The 15694-nt window shown below is 45.2% G+C and overlaps 1 protein-coding gene across 1 annotated transcript; it reads left to right on the top strand.

Moving 5' to 3' along the window:
• The first annotated feature begins 242 nt into the window (after positions 1 to 242).
• Positions 243 to 4741, top strand: LOC307148616 (uncharacterized protein). Its single transcript, XM_079854278.1, has 4 exons — positions 243 to 1030; positions 1099 to 1305; positions 3883 to 4099; positions 4216 to 4741. Exons 1-4 carry the CDS (start codon positions 373 to 375, stop codon positions 4418 to 4420), a joined length of 1287 nt encoding a protein of 428 aa, XP_079710404.1. The 5' UTR covers positions 243 to 372; the 3' UTR covers positions 4421 to 4741.
• Positions 4742 to 15694: the final 10953 nt, after the last annotated feature.

Here is a 15694-nt window from a genome sequence, read left to right as displayed (position 1 = left end):
TTAGAATTAAACCGTATTACAATTAAAATGGGTGGCTTTTTTATTTAAAGACCATAATGTAACAAAATGTAACAGTGAGTGTAATGCCAAAAAGGCTTAAGATGTCAGACATAGGGTGTCAGACATAGGGTGTCACATTATACACTTTTTGAATTTATTTGAACCAATTTTGCAAATACGGACACCTTCCGGAGTCGTGAACGAATCGTTCAGACTGGTTTTGTGAACCGGTTCAATTGATTAATCAAAAAGATCCGAATCAAAATAACTACGCATTATGAACCACGTGTCGGAGTGAAAACAAAATGATTCGTGTATAAGAATGAACATTTAGGAAATACATGTGATGTGAGGATAACGTTAAAGGAGACGATGTCCGCTTTTCATCTAACGGATGAGATCTGGATCCACGTTTTTGGATTTCTCTCTGTTCGTGACAAATTGAGTGTTCGTTTAAGCTGCACGTGCTTTAAAAGACTGGTCGACTATTGGACCTTATGGAAAGACAGCGTTGTTGTCCTCAAAAAGTTCGAACTCTACGACTCACATTTTTGGAAAACTCTGCGCCAAAGAAAAACCAAGTCCATTGTTGTTCAAAAGGCAAATGCAAAAGGATTGCGACATATTGTGACTGAGCTTCCGTGGATCAGTTCCGTGACTCTGGCTCAGTGCAGTGATGGCAAAGCTCTGGCAGAGTTGGGTGCTTTAAAACACCTCGAAAAGCTTGTCATCCGTCAATGTTGCTGTCGGAGTCTGACCAGCTCACTTTTATCTTTGAGACAACTGACTCATCTCTGCTTGTGTGAGGTGCAGAAAGCTTCAGTATCGGAGATAAGTGCTGCTACTTCGCAACTTGTCAAGCTTACCTCACTACACTACCACGAAGATAAAAATCCCATCTTTAAACCTGTCCTTCATGGCATGTTGAGGCGTCTGCCCAAATTGAAACACCTTTCCTTGAGATTGGGACCAAAGTATGGGATTCTTCCTGATGATTATTTTTGTCCAACTACAGCATGTGGGCGTCCTGGTATGTATGCTTCATAAAGAAAACAAAATGAAGGAAAGAGTGTATTTTCACACTTGTGTTTCACACAGGAGTTGGTCCGGATTCAGAGTTCGGGCTGAGCAGTCTGGAGCTGCTGAACTGTTATGACCCCTGCCTCTCCCCTGTTGCCTTTGACGCCCTGTCCTCCCTTACTAAACTGACGGTGCATTATAAACAATGGTGTGATGATCCAACCCTTTGCCGTCTCACAAAATGGTTGCAAGGGCTTCGTGTACTCTCAGAACTCAAAATTTCTTGTAAGTATGAAATAATGCATAAACACGGCTTATATATCTTTCATTTTTACCTCGCAGATTCGATAGAAAATGGGCTTCAACCGGAAGTTACAAATGAGACAAACTTGTAAAATAATGTAACGATGTAAATGCAAGCAGAAACTTGCAGCATATTGCTTACTTGACAGAAAACTACAAAGTTAATACAGACAAGTTTTCATTTTCATTGGCACCCATAGGTTCATGAACAAAAATATAACAATAATGATTAGCATTAATAATAATTATTGCTATTATTAGTAGTAGTAGTAATAAATGTAGTTACAATTGTTATAATTTGTCACAATATATTTTACTACTAATAATTACATTTTTATTATTATTTTATATTGATTTGAATCTATTGACATTGACAGCCCTAGTTCATGTTTCAGAAAATGTGGATCATTAACCCTCTACTGCAGGGTTCACCAATCTCGGTCCTGGAGGGCCGCTGTCCTGCAGAGTTTAGCTCCAACCAGCTCTAACACACCTGTTTGAAAGTTTCTAGTATGCCTTGTGAGACCTTGATTAGCTGGTTCAGGTGTGTTTAATTGGGGTTGGAGCTAAACTCTGCAGGACATCGGCCCTCCAGGACCGAGATTGGTGAACCCTGCTCTACTGCATAGCGTTGCCCCTAGGCAACCAACGGAAAGTTTTCTTAAGCCCTATGTTCAGTACATTTTTCTTTAAATGATTGCAACCAATTAGAATGTTTGAAAAAGTATCAAAAACCAGTCCAATAAGGTTTGGGAGTCACTATCAAGCACCATTTGAAAGCGGGATGTCCTTTTCTGACACATGGTCACTGGAGCACATGGTGTGAGATGAAAGCAAGAGTATTTGCTTTAGTAATCTTATTTAAAATGACATGAACTGCACATAAAAAATATGTGTGTGTGTATGAAGGTGTAGAGAAGCCTTTTGGCAGGTTTTGTAAAGTTTTTTTTATTTTGCATGTTCACAAATTCAGTTTTTCTTTTTGTTGCCTCAGGGCAACATTGTGCGATAAGGAGTACTTTTCAAGGATGTCTTGGACAATACCTCACAATGGCAAATAATGTGTTACAAGTAGGGAAGATGTAGGGTTCCTGGGTGCACAGGAACACCCAAAGTCACCTAAGTGACACCAATGTGCAGCATCCACCTGGATGATGCGAAGGCAGCCATATTGCGCCAGAACGCCCACAACACACCAGCTTATTGGTGGAGAGGAGACAGAGTGATAGATGGCTCGCAGTCTCTGCTCTAATTCATCCCAAAGGTGTTCTATCAGGTTATGGTCAGGACTGGTGCACAGTCATGTTATAACAGAAAGGGGCCATCTACAAACTGTTCCCACAAAGTTGGGAGCATGAAATTGCTAAAGCATTAGGAGTTCCTTTCACTGGACCTAAGGGGCAAAGCCCAACCCCTGAAAAACAACCCCACACACTAATCCCCCCTCCACCAAAAAAACCCACACCATAATCCCCCCTCTACAAAACTTTACACTTGGCACAATGCAGTCAGGCAAGTACTGTTTTCCTGGCAACCACCAAACCCAGACTCGTCCATTGGATTGCCAGTCAGAGAAGCGTGATTGGTCACTCCAGAGTCCAGTGGCGGCGTGTTTTACACCACTGCATCCCACGCTTTGCATTGCATTTGGTGATGTAAGGCTTGGAAGCAGCTGCTCAGCCATGGAAACCCATTCCATGAAGCTCTCTACAAAGTTTGGAGGTCTGTAGCTATTGACTGAAAGTTGGCGACTTCTGTGTGCCTCAGCATGTACTGACCCCACTCTGTGGCCTAGTTGCTGTTGTTCCCAATTGCTTCCACTTTGTTATAATACTACTAACAGTTGACCGTGGAATATTTTGTAGTGAGGAAATTTCACAAATGGACTTATTGCACAGGTGGCAACCTATCACCGCGCTTGAATTCACTGAGCTCCTGAGAGTGTTTGTTGAAGCGTCTATATGCCTAGGTTCTTGATTTTATACAACTGTGGCCATGGAAGTGATTGGAACACTTGAATTCAATGATTTGGAGGGGTGTCCCAATAATTTTGTCAATACACAGTATTGTATATGGGGATGATTATGATACATGAAGTACATGATATGACATGACACACTACATGATACAAACCTATGTCTGTATCAAATCAAATATATTGATGTGTTTCAAGTGTTTTTCCCTTTTTACTTAAATGATTTCTTGACATTTTTTTGTTTATTTTCTTATTTTTGTATTGCTCTCTGAGAATTGTATAATGATAATTTTCTCTATGATTCTTTACCATTGTTGCACAACGTTGCCCTCAGGCAACAAAAAAAATATTTTGGGGTGAGGGGGTTGAGGGAGGGACAATTTTTCAATAAATTAAATGTTCCCAAATGAGCCAAGAAATGATGTGGAATAATTTTTATCATGTGCCATCAAAATGCATGCAGTAGAGGGTTAAGCAAGTATGTTAGGGAAGAACATAAGAGTAACAATTCAGATCTTGATTTTGCAGTTTGATTATACAGTAAATCCCTCTACATTTTTGCTCTTTCTTTTGTATTTTTTTAGTAGGATACCCGCTCGGACTCTATGCTAAATCAATACCCAGGACTGTGCAGCATTTGTCTCTCATGGGAGTGAAGGCAGATTTGAAGGCAGTCAGGATCATGGCAGAGCAGGTGCCAGATCTCCTTCACCTCCACTTGGACTTGTGTTGTCACGACATCTGTAATATAATCAAAGAAATTCCTCAGATGTTTCCAAAGCTGGAGATCCTAAAAGTGAGGTGAGAGTTCTTAGTATAATAATCGCACTAAATAATGTCAGAATAAGTAATCATGCTGCTTTTTGTTCATATCTGACCTCGGTTAACTTTCATTCTAAATAAATTCTCTCTTTCAGACACCAAAATGTTCCAGCATCAGTGTTTCTTCAGCTTCAGCATCTGCCTCGGCTTCAGAAGTTAGTGATTTTGGATGCACCCCAAGGTCCCAGTCCTACTGTCCAAGATCTGAAACAAAAACTTGATGACCAAACAAACAATAAAATCCATGTGCTTCATTCCATTTCAAAGGACCAAACCACTTGTTCTTGTGGTTTTAATTGATGCACTTCATTGTTTCTTATGTGCAACTTGTGCATTTGATGATTTCAGACATGTACAGATACTCTTGCCTTTCACACAATTGTTTTTGTAATATAGAGGAACATGTATGTGGAAGAGGGAGAATGGACATAAATTGTAAATAGTGGATTAGTGGACCTTTTTTACATTTGTTACATTGTCAATGACATTGTATGCCATCAGCATTCACTTGAATCTTTACAAAGTGGAAAATATTTAGAAAATGGTATAATCTCTCATAGTCTCTTTGTAAATCGTCTCAAATAAAGTAATGAAAGGAAATAAAGACTACAGTAAGAAGTCTTGTTTTCAATCCTTAACATCCAAACCTTTCCACTAGGTGGCAATCCATTCCCATTTGAGTATTTAAAAAAAGAAAATATACTTCTTTTTTTTTTTTTTCCTCTTCATCTTTCCAGTTAAAACACAAAGTATATAACAAATATGTTCAAGTTCTTTTTTACAAGTAGATATACCAAATATTTTCACTTTGGAAATACAAATAAGTTTAATATTAAAATATTTATACATTTATGTAGGCTATTATACAGACTGCCTCAAATACATTTAAAATGAAAGCTTTTATTTATTAGGAGCCAGGCACCTATTGTAATTGTTGGCATTCCTATTATTATTATTATTTTTCCGTTTCTTCTTCCGCTCTGGAAGTCTATGGCTGCCCATAGAACCGCTTGTAGGAAAGTTATGAAATTTGGTACACAGATAGAAGACAGTCTGAACTGTAACCATAGCAAACTTGGAGTCTCTAACTCAATCCCTCTAGCGCCACCAACTGTCCAAAGTTGCACTCACGTTTATGCTAATAACTTTTGTACAGTAAGGGATAGAAACAAAATAATTTTTCCCTCTGATTCTGTGGCTCAAGATGAATCATTAACCTGAGGCTACCTGCACAGTTTCGGCGCAGTGCCACCTAGTGGTAATTTACTTTTTTTGCTTGTAACATAACTTCTGAATGGTTAGGCCAAAAATCACAAAACTAGTCTCTTGATTCGAACGATGATGGCCATTTTGAATTTTGGCAAAAATTTTATATTTCACAAACGCATTGGCGTATCATTTGGGGCAGTGCAACCTTGTGGTCAAAAGTTATAATGAATTGTCACAAATGCTAATAACGTTTGATTAAGTTAGCCTATTTTAATGAAGCTGGTCTTAATAGATTCATTGGTTCATGCCTAGAACATAAATACTGATTTTGCCATATTTGGCCAAACTTCCTGTGAATTATTTGATAGTTAATTCAGTTAATTTTCGAAGTTAATTGAGACACTGATGAACACCTGCTCTTAACAATCAGAATCACTTAAGGAAAGAGGAACTAGAAGAACAGAAAAAAAGATGAAATCAAGTTAAAAGACATTAAATCTTAGCAAAATATCTTAGCTGAGGGGGATTAAACACCTCCACAAACAGCATTACCAGCTTCACTTATTACTGACCAGTTTGACTATTTCTGTCAGACGTCTACAGAAGTTATTATTAAAAGGTAGCAGAGATTTAGATGTAATTTTATTTTCATTTGTAATTTTATTTTCACCATGATGGTGATCAGTGATTGCTTTAGTTGGGCTCTTGACCCTTGACTTTTAAACATTAGATTTTCTTTGGCTGCGATAGCTGTGTTTTTAAAATACATTTGCTATGGCAAAAAAGCTAAAAGAAAACAGGGTCAGATAACAATAACTGTTTGTTAATGGTCACAATCATCATATAGTGGCCCAATTTATTTTGAACTTCTAGATCAGCTAGACATACACAGGCATCAAGAATCGGCATATGAACCTCAACAATGGTGACAGTCATAAGTTTCATGCTGCATTGCATGTTGGGTACCAGTGTAGTACAAAAAAAAAAAAAAAAATTCAGCCATGACTCCCAGCATGCATTGCAGCATGAATAAATTATGCAGCTGAATTGTCTGGTTCTTTTCTTTCATTTGTACGATTTGCTTTTATTTTTGCTGTTGGTTTTGTGTTGACTTTTATTAGCATATTTTATGATGTTCAGATTTGATGTTATCTTTTTTGTTGATTGTCACCATTGTTGAGATTCATTGGCTGATTCTTGATGTCTGTGTGTGTCGAACTGAAGCAATAATTCAATTTTTTTTAGTGAATGATGAGTTTAAAGAATTCTTCATGACTGATTACGCAGCACTGCTTGAACTTTTGCAGTATTTTCACAGTGTAGTAATATAAAATTAAGCTGTATTAAAACAACACATTTTTGATAAGGGGTTAGACAGGGGATGTCAACAGTGATCCAAATATTATGTAATGACAACATAATCAGCAAAACCTGATCTCATTTTTGTTGGCTTTGTTTCTGCCACAATTGTGTCTTAAAAACACAGTTACAGCAGCCGAAGAAAAACAAATGTTAAAGTCAAGGGTCAAGAGCTCAACTAAAGCAAACACTGATCTCCATTATGGTAACGTCAAATGAAACAAAACAACATCTAAACCTCTGTTAATTCTCAATAGGAATTTCTGTAGACATATGAAAAACAAATAAAGTCAATCTGGTTAATAAGCGAAGCTGGTAATGCTATTTTTGGAGTTGTTTAATCCTCCTCTGCTGAGATCTTGAGAGACTGAATGTCTTCTGTGGCTGAAGTCAGTTGTAGTTACTGTGTTTCACTTTTTTATCTTCTTGTTGTTCCTCTGTCCTTCAGTGATTCTGCTTGTTAACATCAGGTGTTCATCACTAATGCTCAATCATCAGTTAATTAATCACTGAATTATATCATTAACTTCAACACTGCTTCAGTGTTACTCCAACACTCTTTAGTGTGAACACACAAGTTCATTTAAAACTGAAGATGGAGTGGGGATTGCAGTGGGGTTAAAAGGGTTAAATGTGTCAAATAAAAAAAAAAAAAAAAAGAGTGAAGCAACTTACCCGTAAATTAATTTATGGCATAAAACTGTAGAAAATCAGCAATTTACTGGCAACCCAGCTGCCAGATTACCGTAAAATCAAGGGAAAACAGTAATAGCCTATACTGTAAAATGTACAGTCAGATTTATTAAACAAAAGAATTTCACTGAAATATTAGTGAAAGTTCATAGAAAAAAGGTATGCAAAGTCAATAACTGATAAGGAGAGTAAATATTAAACTGAAGTTTTTTATGTGTTTTGCACAAAATGATACAGATGATACAGATACCATTGTGCTGCCTGGAGAGTAGAGCCTGTGCTTCAGTCAAAGATGAGCAGAGAAACACTGATGTTATGCTGCCTGTTGCTTTATTTAAAGGCAGTATCTGTAGTTACTGATGCAGTGACAATCTCCTTGCTAAGTACTTTAGCACATACATGCGTGCAGCACGTGCTATTGTTCGCTATACGAACTGCAAAGACTTACGTTAAAATCATGTTTTTAATTAATTCACTATTACACATTAGATGTTTGCAGTTTTATATAAAGATATATTAATTTTCAGTGGACTCAAATGAAGTCAGTTCACAGTACTATCAGTATAAATACTAGTTTTTGAACTCGAACTGTTAAAAGCAATCTGTTTCCCAAATGGTATGAGTTACCTTCCATGACATTTTTACGGTATCAAACTGTAAAAAAGGAGAGCTGTAAATTAACGGTAAAGGGCTGTAAATTAACATTGCTGGCAACCACAGCTGCCAGTATAGATTACCGTTATTTTACAGGACAGTGTCTTTTACAGTGTAGACCGTTTGTCCAATTTCACCAAATTTGTGGGTATCCAAAAACTGTACTTAAGTAAAAGTACAAGTACTTATAGAAATATTTACTCTAAGTAAAAGTAAAAGTAATAATCTTAATATTTACTTGAGTAAGAGATAAAAGGCCAATGAAAAAACTACTCAAGTAGCTAGTTAGTTACTTCGGATCATTATATAACATATATATATAACATGATATTATTTAGATTTTTTATTTATTTAAATTACTATTATTATCATAATTTGATAGGCTATCTTTGCAACAAAAACAGAAGAGACAAGCATTATTTCTGTCATCTGTAGCTCGAAGATTATTGTCTGCCATTTGGTTTGAATAATAGTAACTTATACAATTTGGATTATTAGACAATGTCGAAATAAAGTGAATCTGCAGAGTTTTGCATTCAAAGGAATTTAAAGGCAGGGAACCATTAGCACAGCCAAAGAGAAGAAAGAGTTAAAACTCTTCACATCGGGCTCATGGCCGCTACTGAACATCTTAACACAAACAACGATCAAATGCACATCGACGGATCTTCCTCTGTCTGTTCTCCAAAATGTAATCAAATGTATATTTCTGCAAGCATATTTAAACTGGTTAACTGTGTCTAAGGCAGGCAAAGGCATTCGTTTTCTTACGAGAGGTTCTCTCGTATTGCGTAATAAGCTTACGCTACGGGTAAAGTCATCTTTTCTCGAGATATGAAGCCAAAAAATTATCCTTAATTTAATATCTTGTCAACGCAGTGCGGCAGCAAGCAGACCTAGAGCAAGCGAAGTCGCATGCTCATTGGCTGCTCTGCGGCAACTGCAGCAGCCTATCGCTGAAACCTTAGCGTGACGTCACGCCCAATGAGCGCGCTGGGCGCGCTCACGCGTCACAGCCCATGTGAGGAGGCGTGGCTTAGCTTATAAAAGAAGGTTCAGAGGCTGCTATTCTCTGATTTTTGTCTCTTCAGCGACGCACTACGCATCGCTGGACTCTGAGGAAGCCGCCGTTGAAACAAGCGCCTTGCAAGCCGAGGATTACCTGAGGAAGCCGGTCGTCTTCGCCGCCTTCAGCTATCCCTGCCTGCTTCGCTATCCGGCGATTATATCCTTTTTCATTGCATCATGCCTAACTGCATTTCCTGCAAAGCTCCGCTCAGCGAAAGAGACCGCCATGTGATCTGCGTTCTCTGCCTGGGTCGTGACCACGCAGCCCTCGCTCTCTCCGCGGGCGGCTGTGAATTATGCGAAGAACTGCCGATGTCGACCCTGCGGGCTCGACTCGCCTCGTTCGACGCTCTCGCTGTCTCACCGTCTGCCTCCACCGGGCCGCGCAAGAAGAAGCGCCGCTCTCAGAGGCCACCGGAACCCGCGGCAGCTGCTGAGTGCTCGCCGGAGCCCCTCCCTCGAGCCTCGCTATCTCCCTCTCCCCTTCCCAACGCGCAGCGGCCGGCCTTCGCCCGCACTGCCGTCGCCCTAGGGGATGAAGCGGACGACGCCGCTTTATCAGACAGCTGTTCTCTTATGGCTTCGGACAGCGAGGCATGGTCGGGGTCTCGCCGCTCCGCCTCCTCGACACAGGAGTCTAGCAAGTCCCGCGCCAGTGTCGACGCGGAACTCCTCCGCCTCCTCACCAAAGCGGTTGACCAGCTGGGACTGGACTGGTCCCCACCCAAGGCCCCCGCGCCTAACAGGCTCGACGGGTGTTTTCTGCCTAGCCGCCGCCAAGCGCCCGCCTCTAGGTCAGCACCCTTCCTGCCTGAGCTCCACTCTGAGCTCGCTAAGTCGTGGAACGCCCCATTCTCCGCGAGACTCCGCTCACCGGCCTCCGCGACCCTCTCCCAAGTGGACGGGGCCGCCGAGAAGGGATATACACAGATCCCTCCGGTCGAAGAAGCCGTGGCAACGCACCTTTGCCCGCCATCCGCTAGATGGCGCTCAAAGTCTGCCCTGCCGTCAAAAGCCTGCAGGACCACCTCAGCCCTCGTCGGCCGCGCTTTCGCTGCCGCCGGCCAGGCCGCTTCCGCCCTGCACTCCATGGCTGTGCTCCAGATCCTCCAAGCCGATCTCCTCCGTGATCTGGACGAGAGAGGCCCGGATCAGGACACTCTGACTGACCTGCGCAGCGCGACGGACCTCTCGCTTCGCGCCACCAAGTCAGCGGCACAAGCCATCGGAAGGTCCATGGCTTCGCTCACCGTCACCGAAAGGCACCTTTGGTTGACGCTGGCGGATATGAGCGAAAGGGAGCGCGCAGTTTTCCTCAACGCCCCGCTTTCCCCCACCGGCCTGTTCGGCCCAGCGGTCAGCGGGATTGTGGATCGCTTCTCAGAGGTGCAGAAAGCCTCACAGGCTATGAACCTCTTTCTGCCCCGCCGCTCGAGCTCCGCTGCAGGCCGCTCTCAGGATCAGCCTCCTGCACGCAGCTCGACACAGCGCTCTGCTCAGCCTCCATCTTCGCGACGCCAGGGCGGCCGCCCTAGACAGCGCTCAGTCAGCCGTCGCAGACCGCCTCCCCCCCGGGGACCCCGGCCTAGGATAGCGCTGAAACCTGAGCCCGCGAAGTCCTCCTAGCAGCCGCAGGGAGGAAAAGATGGCTGAGTCCCGCTGCGGCCGGACCGCCATCAAAGCGCTCAGCCCTGTCAGTCCCCTTAAAAAAGGCTACTGCAGTGGTTCACATCGCAGCCAACGAGCCAGTAACACAACTCGCTCGCCTGCACACAAACGCCATTTTTACGGCGACCCAGAGATATCTCATAAAGAGTTTGGTTTCGGGTTTTCCGGCTCACGCCGAAGGTGTCATGAGTGTAGAAAATGTGCCCACACCCACGTGCTCACCACTACACACAAACACAGTTTCCCCGGTAACGCTCACAGAGCGCACTCTCATAAAGCGGGCAAGCGCCGCTCGAGTGCTAAGTGTAGAAAATGTGCCCACGAATCTGTGCCCACACCTACACGCTGCACGCTCTGTCACTCAGTTATCCCGGGATGCAGATCTTCTAAAGCTCCCCAGCACTGGCCGTGTTGTGTATGTAAGCCCCGCGCCCGCTCACGAGCGCGCGCACTTACAATCAGACACGTTTATCCCCATGCCGCTCTCGCGCCACGGGCTCCCAGCTTCAAAATGTGCCCCGTCCACAGTGATCGAGCCATTGAATGCTGCACAGCCAGTCTCCGCTGTCTGCAAGCCCCCGTATTCGAGCACCGGCGACGCGCGCAATGCGCGCGTCCCCCTATCTTCTCTGATACAGGTTCCCCATCCCGCACAGCGCGGCGATCTGAACCCAGAGACCATTCGACCCCTAGCGAGATGTGCTGAATACCATAAAGCACGGCTATTCGCTTCAATTCGCTCGCCGTCCGCCTCGCTTTCTAGCGCGAACCGAGACGAGTGTGAACACAGAAGTGGCTCATCTGCTTCGGGCAGAAATAGCAAAGCTGTTGCACAAGGGGGCTATAGAACAAGTGCATCCTTCTCTGAGCGAGTCGGGCTTCTACAGCCGTTATTTCCTCGTACCCAAGAAGGACGGGACGCTGAAACCCATTTTAGATCTGAGACACTTGAACAAAGCCCTCATGAGACGGCCGTTCAAAATGATTACAACCAGACAAATCCTCGCGCAAATTCGCCAGGGAGACTGGTTCATCTCTCTCGATCTGAAGGATGCATACTTCCAGATCCAGATAATTCCCCGTCACAGGCCATTCTTGAGATTCGCCTTCGACGGCCGGGTATATCAGTACACCGTCCTGCCGTTCGGTCTATCTTTGGCACCCCGTACATTCACGAAGTGCATGGACGCGGCTCTCGTTCCCCTGAGAACTCAGGGGATACGGGTACTGAACTATCTGGACGACTGGCTAATTCTAGCGCATTCAGAGTCAGAGCTTTTGTCTCACAGGACAGCGCTTCTCGGCCATCTGGAAAATTTGGGTCTCTCGGTCAATTGGGCCAAGAGCTCATTACTGCCCCGCCAGTTTATCTCGTTCCTCGGAATAGAACTGGATTCGGTGGCTATGACGGCCAGACTGTCAGAGCAGCGCGCGCGCCGCATTCGACACCTAGCCGCATCTTTCCAGACGGGCAACCAGACTCCGCTGAGAACATTCCAGCGAGTTTTGGGGCACATGGCCTCAGCGGCTGCAGTGCTTCAGCTGGGCTTACTGCGCATGCGCCCGCTTCAACGCTGGCTAAGAGCGCGAGTGCCTCACCGAGCCTGGACGGCCGGCAGCTTACGAGTCAGAGTGAGTCAGGGCTGTGTCTCAGCCCTTCGACCCTGGCTGGCAGCCGAATGGTATCGCACTGGGGTGACGATGGGAGTTGTCTCACGCCGGAAAGTTATCTCGACAGACGCGTCCAACGGAGGTTGGGGAGCGCTTTTCGAGGGCAGACCGGTCTATGGCCGCTGGTCAGACCAGGAGTGTCGCCTTCATATAAACTGTCTAGAGATGCTGGCGGTCGAGAATGCGCTCAAGCACTTCCTCCCATACCTGCAAGGCCACCATGTACTGGTCCGCACAGACAACATGTCAGTGGTAGCCTATGTGAACCGCCAGGGCGGTCTCAGATCCAAAATGCTCTGCACCCTGGCGGAACGCCTCCTAGTGTGGGCTCAGCACTCACTGCGCTCACTGAGAGCAGCGCACGTGCCGGGTCGCCTGAACGATGGTCCAGACAGACTGTCCAGGGACAATGTTCCCCCGGGAGAGTGGTCCTTGCATCCCCAAACAGTCCAGTTACTGTGGCGCCGTTTCGGCAGAGCGAAAGTCGACCTCTTTGCGTCACAAGACAACGCGCAATGCCCAAAGTTCTTTTCAAAGAACGAGGACGCGCTGGCCCAGAACTGGCCCAGCGGCCCGCTTTACGCTTTTCCCCCGGTCTCCCTGCTGCCGCAGGTTATCGAGAGATTCAGGGAAGCGCGCCACACGGTGCTCAAGTATTGGGAGAATCAAACATGGTTCCCGGATCTAATACGGCTGGCGGACACAGCCCCCTGGCCGTTACCGGTGAGGAGAGACCTTCTCTCTCAAGCCCACGGCTCGATTTTGCACCCCCATCCAGAGCGCTGGTCTCTGCATGCGTGGGTCATCAACGGTTACCCGTTGACTTGCCAACAGGGGTTGTGAACACGATCACACAGTCTAGAGCCCCCTCTACGAGGCGGCTCTATGCTTCAAAATGGTCTGTGTTTAGTAAATGGTGCACCGCCAAAGGGCTGGATCCACTAACATGTGGGGTATCGCAGGTGCTGTGCTTCCTCCAAGAGCTGTTGGACGCGGGCAGGTCCCCCTCCACGCTCAAAGTTTATGTTGCGGCCATCTCAGCTTTTGCCGACTCGGCGCTGGGCCGCGCATTAGGGAGGAACGAGTTCATCATCCGCTTCCTCAGGGGAGCGAGGAGATTGAACCCGCCGCGACCCCCGTCGGTTCCTATTTGGGATCTTTCCCTGGTCTTAGAGGCCATGAAAGCGCATCCCTTTGAACCCATGGAAACAGTGGATATGAAATATCTCACGCTAAAAACCGTTTTTCTGATAGCACTGTCGTCAGTTAAACGCGTGGGTGACCTTCACGCGCTGTCAGTTAACGCTGCATGCCTCGAGTTTGGACCTAATGACTCTAAAGTCATCCTCAAACCGAGACACGGTTATGTCCCCAAAAGTCTGGGCACACCGTTCAGAGCGCAGGTCATTTCTCTCTCCGCTTTGCCGTCATCCGGCAGCGAGATCGACGGTAAACTCCTTTGCCCTGTCAGAGCGCTTAGGAATTATACTACACGCTCCGCCGCTGTCAGGCGCTCGGAGCAGCTTTTCGTTTCGTTTGGTGGGCGCACCAAAGGTCTCGCCGCCTCGAAACACAGCCTGTCCAGGTGGATAGTGGACGCGATTGCAGCCGCTTATGCGTCTAAAAATCTGCAGTGCCCGCTGGGTATCAGAGCCCACTCCACCAGAGGCATGGCCTCTTCATGGGCTTGGTCTAGCGGAATTTCCATTCATGACATTTGTACAGCGGCAGGCTGGGCCTCCCCCTCTACATTTGTGAGATTTTACAATCTGGAAGTTCCTGCCCTGCAGGCTAAACTCTTATCTGTCTAAGTCCCGCGTAGCCAGCCCACTCTGTGTGCAGACTACTGCTGTGTGATTTAGCTCTCCTGGTTGAGCTCAATTCTGGGGCTGTTAGTCAGACCGGCCACGCCGCTCTGAGCCCCTTATGTGTGTGCTTATGTACTGCGCTAGCCATTCTTGGCCGCCCGGTTCCCTGTTATAGTGTTCCCCGGGTTTCTCCCTGGGACTCATTCAGTGGATGCGGGGCGCGCACGGCGTTGACAAGGGAAGTTCCCGTAGCGTAAGCTTATTACGCAATACGAGAGAACCTCTCGTAAGAGAACGTACTCGGTTACTTAACGTAACCTCTGTTCTCTCTAGAGAGGGAACGAGTATTGCGTAACCCGCCGTGCTCGCGCCACGAGCTCACTCGCTTCAGCGACAAAAACCAGAGAATAGCAGCCTCTGAACCTTCTTTTATAAGCTAAGCCACGCCTCCTCACATGGGCTGTGACACGTGAGCGCGCCCAGCGCGCTCATTGGGCGTGACGTCACGCTAAGGTTTCAGCGATAGGCTGCTGCAGTTGCCGCAGAGCAGCCAATGAGCATGCGACTTCGCTTGCTCTAGGTCTGCTTGCTGCCGCACTGCGTTGACAAGATATTAAATTAAGGATAATTTTTTGGCTTCATATCTCGAGAAAAGATGACTTTACCCGTAGCGTAAGCTTCTTACGCAATACTCGTTCCCTCTCTAGAGAGAACAGAGGTTACGTTAGGTAACCGAGTACGTTTTCAAGACGATTTCGCACGCCACTGCGCAATAGCCCACACACATTACCGCGGGATGGCGGGTGTTCAATTCAAACTATGAAAAATGGTAGCATTAATAAAAATGGTAGCAAAATTAAGGGTATATGTCCAAAAAACTGGTAATGTCATACTTTGTAGTAGTGCTATCGTGGCGTAATAATCTGTTTGGTTGTAATTTTGTAAAATTACCTGAATGAAATGAAATTGAATGTATCATACTGTGGAATCATTCATTCACAGACAGCATACGAAGATGTTCAACTAATAATAAAGATCTTAATCTCTGGCAAACAATATGATGCATTTAAAGATTTTCTTTCACTTGACTGTAGGTCCACGGCCACTTCATCCAACGCTCTTGACGTTAAACCTTCCTGTTACAAACTCAGAGTGTGAAACCGCTTCAGACAATTCGGTGCGTGAAGGAAACTGAACAAATCATTCAAATTGATTTGCGAACCAATTTAGACAGTTCTGCCAACTTGTTCGATGAAGTCTTTGAACAGAATCGACTCAAAAGAGTGATTAATTTGTGAATTGAGCATCGCTCATGCCCCAGAAAAAAGATAAAGCGCGCTTGGAATAAACTAGGCTACATTTAACAACATGTAGGCTATTGCATTAAAATAAAGTAACGACGCGACACGTCGCCCAACGTAACGACGAAGTAAAACTACAGTTT

This window comes from Squalius cephalus (assembly GCF_949319135.1).
Source record: "Squalius cephalus genome assembly, chromosome: 20".
NCBI lineage: Eukaryota > Metazoa > Chordata > Actinopteri > Cypriniformes > Leuciscidae > Squalius > Squalius cephalus.
The sequence above is the reverse complement of the archived record's forward strand: the minus strand, read 5'-3'. Positions and strand labels throughout refer to the sequence as shown.

Excerpts from the sequence above, each read along its gene's own strand:
- LOC307148616 (XM_079854278.1), top strand. The coding sequence starts at position 373 with ATGTCCGCTTTTCATCTAACGGATGAGATCTGGATCCACGTTTTTGGA. Across the intron at positions 1,031-1,098 it reads TACAGCATGTGGGCGTCCTG|GAGTTGGTCCGGATTCAGAG; the intron begins GTATGTATGCTT and ends TGTTTCACACAG. Across the intron at positions 1,306-3,882 it reads CTCAGAACTCAAAATTTCTT|TAGGATACCCGCTCGGACTC; the intron begins GTAAGTATGAAA and ends GTATTTTTTTAG.